The 21,965-nt window shown below is 41.9% G+C and overlaps 1 protein-coding gene across 2 annotated transcripts in view; it reads right to left on the bottom strand.

The window, feature by feature from the left end:
- Nucleotides 1-816: 816 nt before the first annotated feature.
- dclk2a (doublecortin-like kinase 2a) overlaps nucleotides 817-21,965 on the bottom strand; it is a 670,049-nt gene continuing 648,900 nt past the window's right edge. For both annotated transcript variants that reach the window (XM_041199370.1, XM_041199378.1), the window contains 2 exons: nucleotides 16,659-16,772; nucleotides 817-2,086 (listed from right to left, as the gene is read on the bottom strand). In XM_041199370.1, the coding sequence (XP_041055304.1) occupies nucleotides 1,907-2,086; nucleotides 16,659-16,772 (294 nt within the window). In that variant the 3' untranslated portion in view covers nucleotides 817-1,906. The remainder of the gene's footprint in view (nucleotides 2,087-16,658; nucleotides 16,773-21,965) is intronic.

Here is a 21,965-nt window from a genome sequence, read left to right as displayed (position 1 = left end):
ACGATCCTGTCTTCAATCAATCTCTACACACACGTTGAACTGCGATGACTGGATAGCAATCGGGAACAAGTTTATTTTTATCTTCTCTAGCCTAAAGATGTTGAAATGAATTGTAGTGTGGCCCTGCCACATCAGTTGAGGTGAGCTGATTCAGCAAAGAGCATGAATAGAACCTGGAACCATTTGGATAGTTATGGTTCAGTGTTGGTACGGGCTTGAATTTATCCACATATACTGATGTTTCCATTTTTCCTGCTCTTCAAGCGCAGCACTCCAGCCAGTTTGCTTTTTGTAATGGCACTTTGGTGGTACCTGCAGAGACCCCCAAGAAAATGGTTACCTCAGATCTCTTTTTGTTTCCACCCTTTACAAGTGACTGTCTGGGGAGGAAGTGGAATCAAGGAAGACTCCTGAAATCAGAATTCCCACTCTTGAGGTTCAAGGAGGACCTGCTGTTGTCATGGTGATTGGCACTGAGTGAGCTGAGGCATACTTACCTCTGTAGGGGTACATGTGGGCCCCATCAGTGGATGAAGTCCTGCAAGAGGGGAGGCAATGGCACAGTGGTATTGTCACTGGACTGGTGATCCAGTGACCCAGAGTAATGCTCTGGGGACCTGGGAATCCCACCATGGCAGATGGTGGAATTTGAATTTAATAAAAATGTGTAATTAAAAGTCTGATGATGACCATGAAACCATTGTTGATTGTTGTAAAAACCCATCTGGTTCACTAATGTCCTTCAGGGAAAGAAATCTGATCTCCAGACCCCACAGCAATGTGGTTGACTCTTAAATGCCCTCTGAACAAGGGAGATTAGAGAATGGCAATAAATACTGGCCTAGCCAGCGATGCCCACATCCCACGACCGAATGAAGAAAAAGCAGCTTGATTTTACAAATGCTATTTTCGTCTCTCCTGCAGAGTAAATTAAAGTTCTTCATCGGTCTAGTGGTTAATGTAGTGATGCTTGGAATACTGTGGGTTTACATCTGTTGCTATTCACAAATTGGGGAAATCATATAAGCCAATAGACGCTTTAGCAGAGGACTTACTTCAGTTTAAAATTAACTAAACTAATTACTGGATTTTCTAACATAAAACCAGGGGTTCTCTATTGGTGTGCCATCAACAGAACTCACTTGTTAAGGAACAGTAATTAACAAGGAACCACCAGAAATGAAGTACGCACAATACACTTAACCACCAGAAACAAAATACACCAACTAAGAGCAACCCTGCACAGCTCAGCCTCTAGTTAAATCAGCTAATTGATGGCCTTGAAAGTTGGTGCCAGTTCTCCTGATCTCCTGCCATAACTTCGGCAAAAGATCACTGGAAGCCCACAGAGAAACAGTGTTCACCATTTTTCTGTCATAGGATCTGCCAATAGCTTGCTGGAGTCACCACAGGAGATTGGAAATCTTTTCAGAAAGAGGAACTTTTAATTGCAACAAGAAGTTGTTACTTATTTCTGACTATGCATCTTGCTTCTTTATCCCATACTGGGCTGGTCATAAGAAGATATTATCTATTTACTGTAGAGCCCAGTGCTTAATCTCAGTCAAATGAGAGTTGCACCATGGAAACTGATAAGGATTTGAAAAGTGGAAGTGTTAATGGAGTACTGTACAGTAACACATCTAAATCCATTTCAAATCTTTCTGACAGCATTCAATCTCACTCACGGCTGCTGCTGTGGAACCCTGAATCTGCTAAACACAATTCAGCTTACAGAAGGGCAGCAGACACATTTTGACACACAATCAATAATTTACAAGCAAGTTTGTTTAAATTTGATTCAGCTGTGGTTTCTCTTTAAATCTTAGATGTTTTAAACAGAGGTTTTTCTAAGACCATGCTTCTAGAAAGCAGGATACTTTGAGTTCCTTGAGGTGTGGCTGTATCAGACAGGGGGTGCAGGGGACACAACTGGCTCAGGTGAGTTAGGGGAAAAGGTCATGGACCCAGACATGGAAGCATCCGCGGCCGGGGAGGGCTGAGACGTTTGCTCCGTACCAACTCCTTCAATATCTTGGTGGGGCTTACCACTGAATATCTGACTTTCTTTATCGAGAGCAGTATACTGAAAAATAAAAAGGAAAGAGAGAGTGAACGAGCATATAAAATATACAACGGTTTGATGTTTTTAACATATGAATTATTGGATTATGTTGGATCTGCAAGATAAGGAAAAGGAGAGCACCAAAGACAAATCTTTGTGAGCCTGTAAAGTCCTTTAAACACCTTCTCCAAATTATAGATGGTATGACTTACAAGGGCAACATGCTGAATTCAATGTAGTTTGACTTTATTGAAAATTTATGAAACCAGTTTGATACATCTCAGATGATAGGTGATGCACAAATGAGCTGTCTGATTAGTGAAATGGACTGAGAGGTGTACATCATTTTGGCCACACTAAGACATCTGGGTAAACCTACACTGAAGTATTGTCACATAAAGATCTGACATGTATTGGGTAAAATGCAACAGTGTTGCATAACAACAGTGTCATACATTACTATATTTCCAGATATGGAAGGAAATAAAAGCAAAGAAGAAATATGATTACTCACCAATCACGAATAGGCCTGTAGTGACCGAAACAGGCCAACAATAGTGGAGTGAAGCACAATGAGTAGAAGAGTTTTGTGTTCATGCAAGGACTTAAGCCTGGAAAAGACTGTAAGATTAGGGTGGGATGATGTTATGGAAGGATTTGATAATGAGAATTGAAGTCGGTATGCTGGGGCATGGGAATAACAGGGTGATGGAAGTGCAAAGCTTTGTATGGAATAGAACATGGGTCGTCATCGGAGGAAATTAGAATTTCTTGTGTGGACATGAGATGCTGGCTAGGATGGCATGGCAGATCAAGCTTTGTTGTGATAAAGACATTGATGAAAATCTTGCCACCTGTAGGAGAGAGGCAGGGAACAAGGCAGATGTTGTTGCATAAGTGGAATAAAGTGGTCTTGATAATGAAATGGATGTAGGGCAGGTTTTTTTGTGATTATGTTAATAAACTGTTTACAAAAACAGGTAAAACACCAGGTGTGCACTAAATTATCTACCCACTTACTATCTACAAAAAATAGGAAAGATGCACTTGCATTGTGCCTTTCATGATCTAGGGATGTCTCAAAGTACTTCATAATTAATGGAGTACTTTTGAAATGTAGTCACTGTTATAATGAAAGGAAACATTGCAGCCAATTTGAACACAACGTCCCACAAACAGTCATGTGATAATGACCAGATAGTCTCCATTACTGATAATGGGTGAGGGATAAATATTGGACAGAACATCAGAGACAATTCCCCTACTCTTTTTCAAAGTGTCAAGGTAAATTTATTATCCACCTGAGAGAGCATATGTCCCCTTGGTTTAATGTCTCATCATTCTGGAGAGGAGGTGAGTGGGAGCTTTGGTATTTGGGGCAAAGATTTACTTGAAAACAATGACTACATTTTTTCATCCCTTCCACTCCACCTACCACTGATGGTCTTTACACCAGTGATAACTTATTGGAGAACTTGTTCGAGCTTTGAATTGAGGCTGAAATGACCTGAGCTCTGCAGAGCCATGAGTCCTTGCCAACAAGCTAAGGTTAGATTGTTGTAGCAGGTATGCACCAGCACTCCAGGCAAATGCTTTGCAGAAATTAACCCATTAATTACCCAGCAAATAATGGGGTCCATCACTAAATTCTACAATATTGATGGGAATCAATTGGATCAGGAACCATGTTTTATGTCAAAGTTAAGTGGTGTTGTTGCTATTGCCTGATCCAAAATTATATTTTGGAAGTTCCATCAGATTGAATATATGTAGACAAGGCTTTGTACCCTGGGTTACATTTGTACTTTTCATTACTATGGCCTCATGTGTGGTAAATAATCTCTCCAACATACATGCAATAGGGTCTACCCAATGATTTGTGATTTTTTTTACAACGTAATCATTCTTCAGTTCAGGGTTCTTTAACAAAGAGGGTACTGCTTCTTAAAACCCTGGAGAAATGCCAGGGTGTCCCAAGGTTATATCTGATCTGGAGCCTGCAGTCAGCAATTTATATAGCTCTTAAGATCAGGTCCCAGGAATGTAGAACAATCTATCCAGCCATACAGGAACCAAGGCGAGTGCTGGGAGGTTTCAAACCATTGGTCATATTTGTTATTATTACACAGAAAATGTTGGTGGGTGTGAGAAGCCAGAAATGACTTCCTCTGGAATGGTGCAGGATCCAGACATAGGATCAAAGCCAATTCTGCAATCGTGGTCAAACATACTTCAGTTCACACCAAGACTATAATGCTCATTCCTCCTCTTCCTTCTTCATCTTGGCAAGTGCTCCTCCCTTTATCTTATTCTGTGGAAAAACATATATATTCTATCCTTCTGAGATTGCCTAAGAATTAAGATTCTTCACAATGAAGACACTGAAATTCAAGGATCTAGGCATTGTAAATTGGCTGTGCCAAGTAAATTGGATACAGGGCTTAACGTTGAGGCTTGAACCTCTAACAGCAGAACCATAGAAAGCCATCAGCCAAATCATCTTCTGCGGGGCATTGCAGCCTGTGCCAGGTTGGGAGGAGAGTAAGGTGAGTATTTGAGGTATTTTGACAAGATCTTGCCTGAAGTTGGTGATGGCACTGAAGTTTGACTCCTCAGTAATAGTGTTATTATTTCCAAAAATATGGAGTTGAAGCACTAGTAGCTTAATCACGATCCTTTAACTTGTTATGGCAGCTCAACCACCTTCATTCTCAAGAAAATTTATAGCATTTGAAGGCTTTTTTTCTAATTTCACCCTTGGCTGAAAAAAAATGGCACAATGGTAGACTGGAAGGTTTCTACATTCAAATATACCCTTAAGCTGTGGTATAAAGAAATTGTATTTCCACAAAGCAGAATTTTTCAGCATTTCAGAAGGAAAGAGAAGACTGATTTGTTTCACTGACACATGATTCTATAAATGGTGATCACAATAACTGCAGATGGGGATACAACTCCTAACAACCACCTTGAACATTTCTATAAAACAGAAAGAATAACAATGTAAAACTCTCTCACAGGGAGTCATTTTTCCTGGCTGCCTAACCTACCCACTGTTTGTAGCATGTGAGTGCGGGAAGTGCTAGAGCTCTTTGAATGCCACTGTCTTTCTCAGGCCTAACAGTCCCATCTGAAATGCTAAGATACTTCAATATTCAACATCAAGTAATCGTTTTTCATACACTCCTTCCACGGATCTTTGTATGTGGAATTATTATTGCTCCAGGTAACACAAAAATGAATTCCAAGTGCATGACTATACATTGAAAGTGCAGTTACAAATCATTACACCTCACAACCTTACTACAAGAATCTAACATACAGTTATAATGAATGTTGGATCACAGTTTCTCATTTCTTTATGTTAATATTTTGCATGATTGCCAAAGGGGTACAATTTCCATGAAGAAGTATTCAACAATATTTCTTTTTAATTTGTGGATTGCAACTTGTAAGACCATGCATCATTTTCATCACAATGATATCCCATGCAAATGATGAAATGATGCATTTTGATGGAACATGTTCTTGTATCGTGTCTCTATAAATGAACCAAATGTCAGATGTTTCTGGAATAAGGTGTCTCTTTAAAAACTTTACTCCATTATTTTTAGCATAATTCAAAATTATCTTCTTTGTCATAGAGAACACTAGTTAAAATCTACAGAACAAACGGATTAGAACAATGCCAAAGAACATCTTAAATGATTGTCACACTGCACGCGCTTTCATTCTGTTCTGAATTTCAGGTTGGTTCGATTCCTAAATAATACACACCTTGCACAATGTTGTTCCATCACACATCTCCAAAAACAAAGATATAGAACGGGGTTCACCCATTTTTTCAAAACATTTGCATGCAGGGCAAATAAGAGCAATTCCAAACAAACTGTTTCTCCTTTTCCCCAGCATGTGTCATTGTTTTTAAAAGGAAGAAGCAGTGTGCGTGCAGCAGAAACAAGAGCAGTGCTGATGTAGTTAGTACGTGCCACTGGCTTGCATCTAAACTGAGAGAAGCAGGTGTGAGCCAGAGGAGGGTGGGAAGGAGCACAGAGAGACAGACTAGTCACATTTCAGAGACATTTATATTTGTAGATCATAAAGAAAACACCACAAACGTGGCTGCAAATGGCTTTTTCAATTCAGTTTGTTAATCCCACTATGAAGACAGTATTAGAAATATTACCACCGGGCGATTATTCGATTTCAATTCAGCCATTTCACTGAATATTTGACATACTGCTGGTGGTGACACCAGAGTGGGAGTTTGCCAATTCCCGTCATCTGCTAGTTTTTGTAATTACATCATGCCAATCATTTGCACAGAATTTTTTTAGAAGGTTTGTTTATGGAAATAGGCAGAAGTTTAAAACATTTAAAGGGATATGATGTGAAGTAACCCCTCCCCAAATATCAGACTCTGCTGTATGGTTGTACTATAGGACAATTATTACAGCTTGTACCTCATTGAAACACGCAAAGTACTTGGCTCCCAAGAACCTTGCTTTAATAAAGGTGGAGTGTTTTCGCTAGCTACTAGATAATCCTGTATTTTTTTTTAAGTCACTTCGATCACATAATCATATCCTAGAGAACCAAGCATTCACATGAACATAATACATAATGAAAAAAGCACTCTAACAATCAGGGCTAAATTAAACATTTATGAGAAAAGGGTCATAGATTTAGTGGAGAGCAAAGATTTTTAGAAAAGCTTTTGACAGAGCATCTGTTGCAATTCAGTTTTGCTAACACCAGATGGCACTCAAAGACCACTCTGCCCAACTTGAAATAATTTCAGGTTGTCTTCCTTTTTCGGAAGTTCTTGGTTTCTTCTATTATTTCTGAAGCGTTTTTAACTCGGTGTTTATCTTAAAACCAATTCTTGTCCACATACAGTTATGAAGTATGCTTTTGGCCTCTCAAACGAGTTCACATGAAGTCTATTAAGCAGTAGTTTTTTCTGAAGTTCCTGTCAAATAATCAGCAGTCCAGAAATTTTTGGTTCTTGAGTGAGTCTGAGGTGAACTTAATCCAATACAAGCAACAGAAAAGAAAGGTATGTGCTCTCCCATAAACAGCAGCATCAGCTGAATCCACACCATGAAAAGTTCTGCCTTGTGTGAGCTGGGAAAGCTTAGAAAAGAGCTGTGAGGCACAAGGCAACAGGCCATGCAAATTTGGACCGGCCGTGAGTTAGTGAAGGGTTCCCCTGTTAGGGCACTGTGTTCTACACCATGGTGTTGTTCCAGGTTTATCCAGTGTCTCAGTATGAGGATTGGAGCTCACCCTCTCCCTCTTACACTTCAAACTGTCAAAAAAAAATGAAACATACAAAAACAAAACAAACATCAAGGCCATTTTCAGAAGTAAATGCTGGTTAGCACCCCAATCAAATCCAAGTCTGGGCAATCTCCAATTATTTGAAGTGGAGAGTTGTTCATACTCTATCAATGTATGAAAATGTAAGGCACAGTCACATTCCTTTAGTTTGTATAGTGGAGCTGTTTTTAGTACAAATTGTTAACAAGAACAAGTGGCATATATAAGCTCAAGAGCTTTGTATTAACCACCAGATGGTGGCAGTTCAGGAACCCATGGTCTTCCTCTGTCACTGTTGCGCTATTTTATTTTGCCAGTGACATATCCTTACTTCTTAGGAGGGAAAAACTGTAACTCCTCAGTCTGTGTTGCATGATCATAAAATGGTAGAGCAAATGGTGGTTTTGGCAGTTAATGTTTCAAGCAAATACTGAGATGTGGGGCTGATTTGTGGGTTGGGGAATTAAATATTTAAATGTAAATACTTAATCTTTTATTGCAGTTTCTCCTCTCCTGATGCTTGTGGCTCATGGCAAGATTTGGCAGCTCTCTGACACCTCATCCAAGTCATGCTGCTTTGTTTTTTTCCCACTTAGATGTACTCAGGCCAATTTACTTGCCCTCATCCCTGCCCAAACTGCACCCCCTCCCCTCACAAGTCCTTGTCCCTCTATTGTTACTACTGTTGCTTGTCAGACTGAAACTCCAGTAAGAGAATCAATGAGGAAACTTCTTAACAAAAACAGAATCACCTGGAAAAACTCAGCAGGTCTGGCAGCATCGGTGGAGAAGAAAAGAGTTGAAGTTTCGAGTCCTCATGACCCTTCAACAGAACTAGATTCTGTTCTGTTGAAGGGTCATGAGGACTCGAAACGTCAACTCTTTTCTTCTCCACCGATGCTGCCAGACCTGCTGAGTTTTTCCAGGTAATTCTTTTTTTGTTTGGATTTCCAGCATCCGCAGTTTTTTGTTTTTATCTCTGAGGAAACTTCTTGAAGTGAACTGTTACTCTGGTGTACAGAGCCACTGGGTCTTTGGCATACCGAACCAGTGGTTGAACTCACTGCGCTTGTTAAAGGACAGTGACAAGTTTATCTGAAAACACTACTGTCTGGAATTTCCATGGGTTCCTGCCACAACTTTAGCCGAAATCCTGACTCTGCAATGTTTCTGCTTAAGTTACAGCCTGAAATCTGGGGAATCACCTACCCCCCTGTCTCTCCCCCACCACCACCCACCCCCTAAACCTCCAGTACCATGGGAATTCTACTTCCTGATCTTGGTGGGATGCTGCATTGCTGTTTCCAGCTGAGGCCAACGTTACTGATTTCAGCTCCACGCTCAAGAAGGAAAACAATAAATGACGCAACATTTTCCTGAACACCCCCTGCCCCACCCCCACCCACTAGGTCACGGGTCACTAAGTATTCATGGCTGAGTCTCAGCACGATTTCTGGCAGCAAGTGGGAAGCCCATTGAGCCTCTCAGTTGGCCACAGTCTTCAGCAGATGAGGGTCTATAAGGAAGCGATGGATTCTACTGGACCCTCTCCATCTATTCAGGGACAATACTCCTGCTAGCCCAGGCCTACTATCACTTCTGTATTCTTCAGTGGGGGTGAGCAGCAGTGAAAGTAGAAGAGACGAGTAAATAGAGCCAACAATCTGGCTTCCCATATTGCCTTCCTGGCATTTGAAAGTAGTTACCAAGGAGGGGAAAGCTCGTGATGCTCCTTGCTTGGATGGGTGCTGGAAAATCAAGGTTTTTGAGGGGTTGTGGCGACAGGCTTCACTGTCGGCTCTGATCTTGAATGGGATAGTGGAGGAAAAAAGCCAAGCCATAGAGCGCATAAGCTTCATCATATGGGAGCTGAAGGTGAAATTGTAAAGCAGTAAAACATTTTTGAAAAGTAACTCGTGGTTATCTTGTTTTCAAATAAACAGAGAGGAGCGTTTTTTGCTGCATTAATTATATCAGTTTCAGAGGCAGAAGAAGGAGATATGAAAATCAGTCCATTAAAGAGTTACACTGATTTCAAGTACATGCATCATCTTATATAACATCCAGTAACTTTACCCACTGGACATCAAGAACTCATTCTAGAGAAATCTTAGCAACAGCTCCCCATTATTACTCGGCTAGTTAAGTCAACAATTGACCTATCTGTACAGGCCAGAAAGATTCAGGCTTGATATCAAGTCTATGTGAAGAAAGTTACTCTTAGATACTGCAGTAAGGATGCCTCTATAACTGGCTTTACTGCTTGGGAGTGGAAATTCCTCCAGGATTGTTGTTCCTGACCACAATCCAGTAGCACCGGCTGGGAGGGCTTGTAAGAGTGTTGACTGGGGGCAGTGTTGGGTTTGGTGGTGATGTCCTTTTTGATTGAATAGCTTGGCTTACATGAGGAGTGAGTGGGTGAGGTACTGGAAGGTAACTGTCAGCTAGGCACCTGTATCCTGCAGCACACAAAGTCAGGGTCAAAAATAACTGAGTAACTTTGCCCATTCATTTCCTGCATCCTCCTCCTATCATAGATCCTTTCTCACAAGTTTACAGGTAGGAAGCTGCAATGCTTGTGGGAAGCTGATTGAAACAAGGAAAAGTAGGATGGGGGGAATTGTGTAATATGGTGGGTCTTTACACCTTAAACTTCTGGCAATTGTGATCAAATTCAATTCAAACAGACATGATTGGAAGTTCGCTCTCTGATGGGGAATGAATGATCCATTGATTGCAATCTAAATGCTATTACAAGGACAATATGTGATGGCAGTAAAGAGATCTTAAAGTGTCTAGGGAAGAGTTTCAGAATAACAATTCTAGACAGCAGTGAATTTGTACACAGAACTGTCTGGATCCAATAGAGGACTGTCTGGATCCAATGGAAGACGGTGTCTACTTCTGCTCACTACAGTGGGGGCATCTTAGAATTGGGGAGGATGCAATGTATAGCAAACATATTGACACCTTAAATTAGGCAGCAGAGCTATGCAGAAAGACTCTGGTAACTGGGAATGCTGACACTGGAGTAAAGATGACTCAGGGAAGACCCTACTGAAGTGTTTAAAAATATAATGCGTCAAGTCAAAGTTAAACACTAATAATATTTTTGGCACAATCACAAACTACAACACGACAGCTCAAGTTCAGACAGGCTAGACACAATTACTTCAGCACAAAGCATGGTGAATATATTGAACTATTCAGGGAAATGGTGGAAGCAGCTACAGAACAGAACTTGGTGGAAAAATAACCAAGGAATACAACAGATATAGTGACTTCAGGTGTATTTTCAATTTAGAGACCATCCAGATGAACCACAATACTGTCTTTTGGTTCTGTACATTCATTTATTTCTAAGCACATAGAAGGCTCTTCCATTCCTGTCTTTAATGTTTCCTTAATTCTCTGAAGAGAGGTACATTTTTACAATGACCAACAAGGTCTCTCCAGGTTTTTGTTTTGCTGCCTGAGTTGCAGGGCAATAGTTCCATGCAGTCACTGTCTGCAGAACTCAAGTGAAACTTGGCTGACAATAGGTTCAAATGTCAGACCTGAAGGTGGAGTTCCTTGGTTAGGATACAATGCTCTTTCATTGGAGCTGATAGGCTACATGTGGCTGCTTTTTTAATCCTGGGATGAAATTGTGCCTAAAATGAATCAGTACAATGGTACCGCAGTGGATTTCAAAAAGTTAATAAACAATATATTTGTGCCATCATTTATCCACACCCTCAACCTCTTGATTCCCTGCTGATGCAGCACCTGATTAAAAAAAATCATTAGCCTTTCTAGCTCCATCAATTCCCATCTCAGACCTACCTTTATAATCTTCTAGTGTCCATAAAGGATATTAATCATTGCACTGCACTTCTTACTGCATCTAGATAATCAAAAAAAGGGCTAATACCTGTCTTTTTAAAAACAGTGATACATGGCACTCTTGCAAAAGTAGCAATTTAAAAAATACTGTTTAAAATAAAGCTTCCACAAACGCTTATTCTTCAACTGTGCTCTTGACTATCTCTGACTTTTCTGCTTTTCATTTGTCTGAGATCGATTTGTAACCTCCCATTCTGTAACGTGCTCTAAGATTCCTTTCTGTGGAGAAACTACACAAGCAGAAGCCTTTGTTGAATGGACCACAATCACACTTTGGGCACCTAGGGCTGAAGTTTCTCAGCCCCATGATGGTGGTGGTGGTGGTGGTGGTGGTGGTGGTGGTGGTGGTGGTGGTGGTGGTGGTGGTGGTGGTGGTGGTGGGGGGGGGGGGGGGGGGGGGGGCGGTTGGTGGGGCTGGGTGGGGTGGTCGGTGGGTGTGTGGTGGTGGGAGGCGGCACATGGAACAGCTCCCTGATGCGGTCCAACTGCCAAGGACTTTCCCAGGCATGGTCTGGGAATTGGAGGGAACGCCTGTTCCACAGAGGCAGGCAGCCAATTACAATGGTTAAGGTTCCGATTCAAAGTGAATTTTCAGCCTTGCCAGTGTTCTGTCACCAGCGGAGCAACCAATCTGCTGCAAGTGAAGGCTGCCAGCTCAGTGGAGGTGGCTTCCTTGTAGCAGGCTGAGGGATCATCAGAGCCAGAGGCTCCATCCCGTGAGGAAGGTGCTGCAGGCATGAAAGGCTGAATGATTCCTCCAGAGGGGTTTCCACTCCATTCTGGGTGGTCTAAAGGCTTCAGTGCTCACAACAATTAAATTTCATGAACGCCTCTGAGGGCATCCATGTTGAGGCACCTTCATAGTCCCTGACCTGTCCTTGCCGGTGGAGCTGCCAAGGATCCAGAGCTGTTGGCCCTCTGACTGGGCTGGTAGCCTTGAGGGCCTGCCTCCTGACTTGCGGAGGCAGCTGTGTTGGAAGCTGTCTCCTGGAAGATTGCTGAGCCAGATTTGTTGCTGGCAAATGTGGGCTTAGGATCCCTATTTGGTCCTGATGTTGGGGTCCTGATGCCTGTGGCAAATCCAGCCCCTACTCTCAGTATCAAGTGGTCCCAGCTTGGTTAGGCAAGGAGTGAAATGAAAAGAAAAGCTTCTTCTGCCCTCTATCAACTGATTTGCCTCAAATCCAACCTCAAAAGAGAATCAGTCACTGCAGTACTGCCAGATTGTAATTTACAAACGCCAGCCATTCTTGTTGAATAACAAGGGGATTAAGCAGTGCCAATTGGAGTCAAATTGTGTAAGATTTAGTGATATGGACCCACGTTCACTAGGTACAGGGCTGTTCAAACTCATTTTAAAGGAAAGTTCAATTTTACTAAGCTAGGATCTGATTTGTCAAAAGTGGTCAGGAAAGAGGTATTAGAAATAAATTAGTGTCAGAGCAATAGAAGGCATTCAAGGAGGAGAGAGTGAGGGTTCAGAAGAGATATGTTCTCACACAAAAAACGGGTAGGATTTCCAAATCTAGAGTCCCTGGGTGTCAAAGAGCATAGTAAGATAAGGCAAAGAAGAGAAGTTTATGCCAAATACTGGCAGCTCAATACCGCAGAAAGCCGAGAGGAATAATAAAAGGCAGGGGTGAAATCAAAAAGGGAATTAAGAAAACAAAGACAGCTTAAAAAAATTGGCAAGTAAAATGGAGGAAAACCAAATATCACTAAATAAAGAGCAAGAAGAAAGGAAAGAATAGGGACAATTAAAGCCAAAAGAGGAAATATTAAGGATTTAGCATAACTGAAAGTAGATATGTCATTAAGCCCGAGTGAAATGTTCCTGAGAGGATCAAGGGGCGAAACAACAGAGGCTCAGGCCATCATTTTCTGATCCTTTCTGGCTCCAGGGCTGGTGCCAGACAACTAACTGAAAGGCCTGTGTATTGTCCTAAAGCTGTCTGTAAGCCTCATTAGAATAAATTTGGTCAGCTACAGGCACCTTAAGGCAACTTGTAGTCTGAGCCCTCCAAATTTCGGATGCACAAATCAGCCGGCAGTTAAGTCTGGGGGCATGGGGATCAAGGAGAAAGACGGCATGATGTACTGCCAGTATCCTTGCCCCGGTCAGGTTCTCCCACCTTTCCCCACCGTCCCAGGGAGTAAAGCTGCTATCTGCCCCTTCGCTGTCTGCCATCTGTAAATGCAAACCAGGAGGCTGGTATTAGCAAGCAGTTTGCTGCTGTACTAACAACAGGAGGCCCTGGAGTAACAGCAGTGGCACGTGGTGGAACTGGTTCTTGCCAATCCAAGGCTTTTAGTCAGATTGGTGCAACACTTATTGGGGGCACTGACTCATTTAAGGTTGTCCTTCTCCCCTTTGGGTGCTGCAGCCAGTGAACACAGCCTCACTGCATTCCTCCCCACTACAATGGCAGGTCCTGCTGAGCTCCTGCCTTACAATTTAAAACTACCTTGGAAGGGAAACTGGGCTGGGGTAGGGGAAATGAGCTGGTCCCTCCCACACTGATCCTCCCAGGACTGAAATAGGGGAATCCAGCCCCCTGTCCCAAAAAGAACCAGTCTTTAATGGACTTATAGAATTTTAATAAGTCTGGTTTTTAGGAGCTGTTGAGTGATCCAGTACAGGCATCGGTAAAACATCACAGGAGGGGCTGGACTTCTGAGTTTGGAGCAGAGTAGAGGGAGCTGGTGGTGATAGAGCCCACCACAGAGTGCTTAATGCTGAAACTAGATTTGCAAAGCATTCCATTCCTAATATTCCTCTGCATCAGCATGATTACTGGCAAAAATAGCTTTAAAAGATTTTTGAAACATTGGAGAGGTACAGTATGTTGATAGGCCAACTGGAAAGAGAAAAGATGGGTTAATGTTTTGAAGCTAATCCTGTTTTCATGATAGGATGGTTCTATGTTAACTTCTTTTTTTCTCTTTTCAGAAGATGATCAATCTCCTTATTTCCAGCATTTTTGGCTTTAATTTAAGCTTAGTGCGAACTTTCTATGTTAAGGCAGCCTTTTCTGCACCAGACTTTGCAGAGCTCTGTAGGCTGTCTAAGCATTTGAACGGTTTATGTTTTTTGTCTCTTCCAAGTGGTTTGGCCATAGAATCCTGTCCCTCTGAAAACAGGACCCAATGGACAACAGCTTATGTTTAAATTGCTGCTTTAAAGTAATGAAACGTCTCAAGGTGCTTCACATTATAAAACAGAGTATGATACCGAACCACTTAAGGAGCTATTAGGTCAGATGATCAAAAGCCTGGTTTAAAAAGTCGGCTTTAATGAATGTCTTGAAAGGAAGGAAATAAGGTGGAGAAGTGTTGGGCAGGAATTTTGGAGTTCAGGGCATTGGCAGCCACCAACAGTGGAGGGATCAAAATCAGGGAAATTCAAAAGACCAGAATTAGATAAGTGCAGATATCTTAGAGGATTGTGGGGCTGGGGGAGATGTATATAATTTGTCTCAGTACGGATGAGGCTGACTGTCATGTGCATCAGGGGTCAATATATAGTGTCAGGAGGAAGAATTCTGGCTGATCTGTTTCCTCCCTGGTTCATGGGTGTGAGGCCAGTTGCTCTTCCCCTCTTGTCCCCAGGTGAGTTCAGAGCACAGCACACAGCAGCAATCTGGGGTTTTCCTGTACTGTATAGTACCAAATCACATAGTGCGTTTAACACTAAGACCTCTGAAGAGCTAATTTGATGCCTTATTTCATACTTGCGACACACCAATAATTGCATCATTGTGACATAGGGGGATTAAGCAGTTTTTATGGGTAATGCAATTTGGAATAGGGGATGGTACCACCTAGCCTTCAGTAAAGAGGCCTGAACAATGCACACCATGGCCTTCCCTGTAACTAATGGAGAGAAGACATAATTGTAGTGGGGTAATGTTGGGATATACTTTCCGACAGAAGCCATCCCCACATGAACACCCAGCTGTTTGTACTAAGTGGGCAGTATTATCCTCCTAATGAGAAACCCTGCCTGTTCAGAAGCATCACACAGAATAGGCCTAATTTCAGACTCACATTGCCAGTGGGTGAGTCCTGTCCCCGACAACACAAAGTCAAAAAGTTACTCTTTATTTTGTATATTTTTAAAAAACCCATTTAGGAATCAAAATGGTAGCAAAATATATCACATTTCCATCCCAGGGGTGAAATATCATTCTATGGTGAGGCTGAGCCCAGGATCAAACAGATTAAAACAGATCTTTTTTTTTAATCTAAAATGCAGTTGTTTCATACATTGATAGTTATATACAGAAAATGGATATGGATATGTCTAAACAACAGTCTTTTAACTCTAGTGGAATATGTTCAACTATTTTGTATTTGGAATATGGTCCACTAGCCACATGTAGCCCAGCACCCACTAGCCTGTGGCTGTTGCAGCTCTGTACATTTCCCCATTTCTGTTCCTGAAATCTTGAGAAGTAATTTTAACTTAAACTGCCAGGCGGAAAGCTGACAGGATTAGATTGTCACCATTTTTAAACCTTGCCCAACTTTACAATCCGCTTCCTTCAAGGGAGGAAGCGGGGATGGTTGGGGTGGGGGGGAATGGAGGGAGAGGTAGGAGAAAGACGGAGGAGGAGGACATGGAGAGAGAGAAGAGGATGGGGGAGGGAAGGCAGAGAATGATGAGGAGGGGGGGGCGGGATATATAGCAAAGTGAATTGCACAGAATTTGCAGCACAGAAAGAGGCCCGACTATTCTGTGCTGGTGTTTATGATCCACACGAGCCGTCTACCACCCTAATTCATCAAAACCAATTTGCATATCCTTCTAGAAGACCTTCGAAGGAGAACAGCAGGGAGGGCTGAACATGCAGAATGAGAAAGAGAGAGAGAAGGAGAGGAGGGTGAAGGAGAGCCAGGGAGTGAAAAGAAAGCAGGAGGATGGTGAAAAACAGGGAAGATTTTAAAAATGGAAACAAAAAGCTACTGGGGAAGGGAAGTAAAGGCAATTAAAAAATAGAGATAAAAAGGACAGAATTTTCTTTCCCCCCAAAAAAAGTAATTTACTTTTCATGTGTTCCTCCAGCTGGATATTTTCTCCTTTTAAGGATGTTTTTTTTAGAGTTGACCCAGTGTGAATACCACTCTAGAAGCAGTTATTGCATTAAGAACACATAATTAGTCCCCCTAATGGACTCAAGTATGGGAAATCACAGGCATCGAATTGCATCTGAACAGTGGGAGGTGCAGCATGATGGGGCATCCATTGGTGGCCTTTAATCAAGACACTGCTTGGGGGGATGGTCACGGAGAAAAGATTAGTTAGTAACACTGTTGAAACGTGAATGTTTTGGTTGGAATGTTTGCTTGATTGGCATGAGATTTATTTTTGTATAGTCCGACTCACCATTATAACACTGACACCCGCAGTACTGTTGCTCTGCTTTGACACTGGATTAAAGTGCTTTCTCAATTTGCCAGTTACTGACACTTGCATGTCTCGCTCTTGTGCCATATCATCCTGCAGGAAGGAAGCAGTAAACAGATAAAATCTCTCAGGAGCCTCCGCTGAAATGACTGACACTGGAAAAATACGACAGTATTCTGTATGTGAGTGACACTGGACAAATACGACAGTATTCTGTATGTGAGGGACACTGGACAAATACGAAAGTATTCTGTATGGGAGTGACACAGGACAAATACAACAGTATTCTGTATGTGAGTGACACTGGACAAATACGGCAGTATTCTGTATGTGAGTGACACTGGACAAGTACGACAGTATTCTATATGTGAGCGACACTTGACAAATACGACAGTGTTCTGTATGTGAGTGACACTGGACAATTACGACAGTATTCGGTATGTGAGTGACACTGGACAAATAGGGCAGTGTTCCGTATGTGACTGACAGTGCACAAATTCATCAGTATTCTGTATGTGATTGACACTGGACAAATACGGCAGTGTTCTGTATCTGAGTGAATCTGGACAAATGCGGCAGTATTCTGTATGTGGACAAATACAGCAGTGTTCTGTATGTAATTGACACTGGACAAATACAACAGTGTTCTGTATGTGATTGACACTGGAGAAGTACAACAGTATTCTGTATGTGAGAGACACTGGACAAATACGACAGGATTCTGTATGTGAGTGACACTGGACAAATAGGGCAGTGTACTGTATGTGACAGACAGTGGACAAATTCGTCAGTATTCTGTATGTGATTGACACTGGAGAAGTACAACAGTATTCTGCATGTGATTAACACTGGACAAATAGGGCAGTGTTCCTTATGTGAGTGAGACTGGACAAATACGGGAGTGTTCTGTATGTGAGTGACACTGGAAAAACACAGCAGTATTCTGTATGTGACTGACACTGGACATATACGACAGTGTTCTGTATGTGAGTGACACTGGACAAATACGACAGTATTCTGTATGTGAGTGACACTGGACAAATACGACAGTGTTCTGTATGAGAGTGACACTGGACAAATACGACAGTATTCTGTATGTGAGTGACACTGGACAAATACGGCAGTATTCTGTATGTGAGTGACACTGGACAAATACGGCAGTATTCTATATGTGAGTGACACTGGACAAATACGGGAGTGTTCTGTATGTGAGTGACACTGGAAAAACACGGCAGTATTCTGTATGTGATTGACACTGGACATATACGACAGTGTTCTGTATGTGAGTGACACTGGACAAATATGACAGTATTCTGTATGTGAGTGACACTGGACAAATATGACAGTATTCTGTATGTGAGTGACACTGGACAAATACGGCAGTATTCTGTATGGGAGTGACATGGACAAATATGGCAGTATTCTGTATGTGAGTGACATGGACAAATACGGCAGTACTCTGTGAGTGACACTGGACAAATACGGCAGTATTCTGTATGTGAGTGACATGGACAAATACGGCAGTATTCTGTATGTGAGTGACACTGGACAAATACGACAGTGTTCTGTATGTGATTGACACTGGATAAATACGGCAGTGTTCTGAAGGGGATTGACGTTGGACAAATATGACAGTATTCTATATGTGACTGACACTGGAAAAATGCGGCAGTATTCTGTAGGTGAGCGACACTGGAAAAATACGACAGTGTTCTGTACGTGAGTGACACTGGACAAATACGACAGTGTTCTGTTTGTGAGTGAATCTGGACAAATACGGCAGTTTTCTGTATGTGAGTGACACTGGACAAATACAATAGTGTTCTGTATGTGAGTGACACTGGACAAATATGACAGTGTTCTGTATGTGAGTGACACTGGACAAGTACGACAGTATTCTATAGTGAGCGACACTGGACAAATACGACAGTGTTCTGTATGTGAGTGACACTGGACAATTACGACAGTATTCGGTATGTGAGTGACACTGGACAAATACGGCAGTATTCTGTATGTGAGTCACACTGGACAAATAGGGCAGTGTTCCGTATGTGACTGACAGTGCACAAATTCATCAGTATTCTGTATGTGATTGACACTGGACAAATATGGCAGTGTTCTGTATGTGACTGACACTGGACAAATACAGCAGTGTTCCGTATGTAATTGACACTGGACAAATACAATAGTGTTCTGCATGTGAGTGACACTGGACAAATACGACAGTGTTCTGTATGTAATTGACACTGGACAAATACAATAGTGTTCTGTATGTGAGTGACACTGGACAAATACGACAGTTTTCTGTATGTGAGTGACACTGGACAAATACAATAGTGTTCTGTATGTGAGTGACACTGGACAAATATGACAGTGTTCTGTATGTGACTGACACTGGACAAATACGGCAGTGTTCTGTATGTAATTGACACTGGACAAATACAATAATGTTCTGTATGTGAGTGACACTGGACAAATACGACAGCGTTCTGTATGTGAGTGACACTGGACAAATACAACAGAATTCTGTATGGGAGTGACACAGGACAAATATGACAGTATTCTGTATGTGAGTGACACTGGACAAATACGGCAGTATTCTGTATGTGAGTGACACTGGACAATTACGACAGTATTCTATATGTGAGTGACACTGGACAAGTACGACAGTATTCTATATGTGAGCGACACTTGACAAATACGACAGTGTTCTGTATGTGAGTGACACTGGACAATTACGACAGTATTCGGTATGTGAGTGACACTGGACAAATAGGGCAGTGTTCCGTATGTGACTGACAGTGCACAAATTCATCAGTATTCTGTATGTGATTGACACTGGACAAATACGGCAGTGTTCTGTATCTGAGTGAATCTGGACAAATGCGGCAGTATTCTGTATGTGGACAAATACAGCAGTGTTCTGTATGTAATTGACACTGGACAAATACAACAGTGTTCTGTATGTGATTGACACTGGAGAAGTACAACAGTATTCTGTATGTGAGAGACACTGGACAAATACGACAGTATTCTGTATGTGAGTGACACTGGACAAATACGACAGTGTTCTGTATGAGAGTGACACTGGACAAATACGACAGTATTCTGTATGTGAGTGACACTGGACAAATACGGCAGTATTCTGTATGTGAGTGACACTGGACAAATACGGCAGTATTCTATATGTGAGTGACACTGGACAAATACGGGAGTGTTCTGTATGTGAGTGACACTGGAAAAACACAGCAGTATTCTGTATGTGACTGACACTGGACATATACGACAGTGTTCTGTATGTGAGTGACACTGGACAAATATGACAGTATTCTGTATGTGAGTGACACTGGACAAATATGACAGTATTCTGTATGTGAGTGACACTGGACAAATACGGCAGTATTCTGTATGGGAGTGACATGGACAAATATGGCAGTATTCTGTATGTGAGTGACATGGACAAATACGGCAGTACTCTGTATGTGAGTGACACTGGACAAATACGGCAGTATTCTGTATGTGAGTGACATGGACAAATACGGCAGTATTCTGTATGTGAGTGACACTGGACAAATACGACAGTGTTCTGTATGTGATTGACACTGGATAAATACGGCAGTGTTCTGAAGGGGATTGACGTTGGACAAATATGACAGTATTCTATATGTGACTGACACTGGATAAATGCGGCAGTATTCTGTAGGTGAGCGACACTGGAAAAATACGACAGTGTTCTGTACGTGAGTGACACTGGACAAATACGACAGTGTTCTGTATGTGAGTGAAACTGGACAAATACGGCAGTTTTCTAAAGTGAGCGACACTGGACAAATACGATAGTGTTCTGTATGTGAGTGACACTGGACAAGTACGACAGTATTCTATAGTGAGCGACACTGGACAAATACGACAGTGTTCTGTATGTGAGTGACACTGGACAATTACGACAGTATTCGGTATGTGAGTGACACTGGACAAATACGGCAGTATTCTGTATGTGAGTCACACTGGACAAATAGGGCAGTGTTTCGTATGTGACTGACAGTGCACAAATTCATCAGTATTCTGTATGTGATTGACACTGGACAAATATGGCAGTGTTCTGTATGTGACTGACACTGGGCAAATACAGCAGTGTTCTGTATGTAATTGACACTGGACAAATACAATAGTGTTCTGCATGTGAGTGACACTGGACAAATACGACAGTGTTCTGTATGTAATTGACACTGGACAAATACAATAGTGTTCTGTATGTGAGTGACACTGGACAAATACGACAGTGTTCTGTATGTGAGTGACACTGGACAAATACAATAGTGTTCTGTATGTGAGTGACACTGGACAAATATGACAGTGTTCTGTATGTGACTGACACTGGACAAATACGGCAGTGTTCTGTATGTAATTGACACTGGACAAATACAATAATGTTCTGTATGTGAGTGACACTGGACAAATACGACAGTGTTCTGTATGTGAGTGACACTGGACAAATACAACAGTATTCTGTATGGGAGTGACACAGGACAAATACGACAGTATTCTGTATGTGAGTGACACTGGACAAATACGGCAGTATTCTGTATGTGAGTGACACTGGACAATTACGACAGTATTCTATATGTGAGTGACACTGGACAAGTACGACAGTATTCTATATGTGAGCGACACTTGACAAATACGACAGTGTTCTGTATGTGAGTGACACTGGACAAATAGGGCAGTGTTCCGTATGTGACTGACAGTGCACAAATTCATCAGTATTCTGTATGTGATTGACACTGGACAAATACGGCAGTGTTCTGTATCTGAGTGAACCTGGACAAATGCGGCAGTATTCTGTATGTGGACAAATACAGCAGTGTTCTGTATGTAATTGACACTGGACAAATACAACAGTGTTCTGTATGTGATTGACACTGGAGAAGTACAACAGTATTCTGTATGTGAGAGACACTGGACAAATACGACAGTATTCTGTATGTGAGTGACACTGGACAAATAGGGCAGTGTACTGTATGTGACAGACAGTGGACAAATTCGTCAGTATTCTGTATGTGATTGACACTGGAGAAGTACAACAGTATTCTGCATGTGATTAACACTGGACAAATAGGGCAGTGTTCCTTATGTGAGTGAGACTGGACAAATACGGGAGTGCTCTGTATGTGAGTGACACTGGAAAAACACGGCAGAATTCTGTATGTGACTGACACTGGACATATACGACAGTGTTCTGTATGTGAGTGACACTGGACAAATACGACAGTATTCTGTATGTGA

The sequence above is a fragment of the Carcharodon carcharias genome, chromosome 1, assembly GCF_017639515.1.
Source record: "Carcharodon carcharias isolate sCarCar2 chromosome 1, sCarCar2.pri, whole genome shotgun sequence".
NCBI classification, from domain to species: Eukaryota; Metazoa; Chordata; class Chondrichthyes; order Lamniformes; family Lamnidae; genus Carcharodon; species Carcharodon carcharias.
Note: the sequence above shows the minus strand (reverse complement) of the source record. Positions and strands in the feature narration are given on the sequence as shown.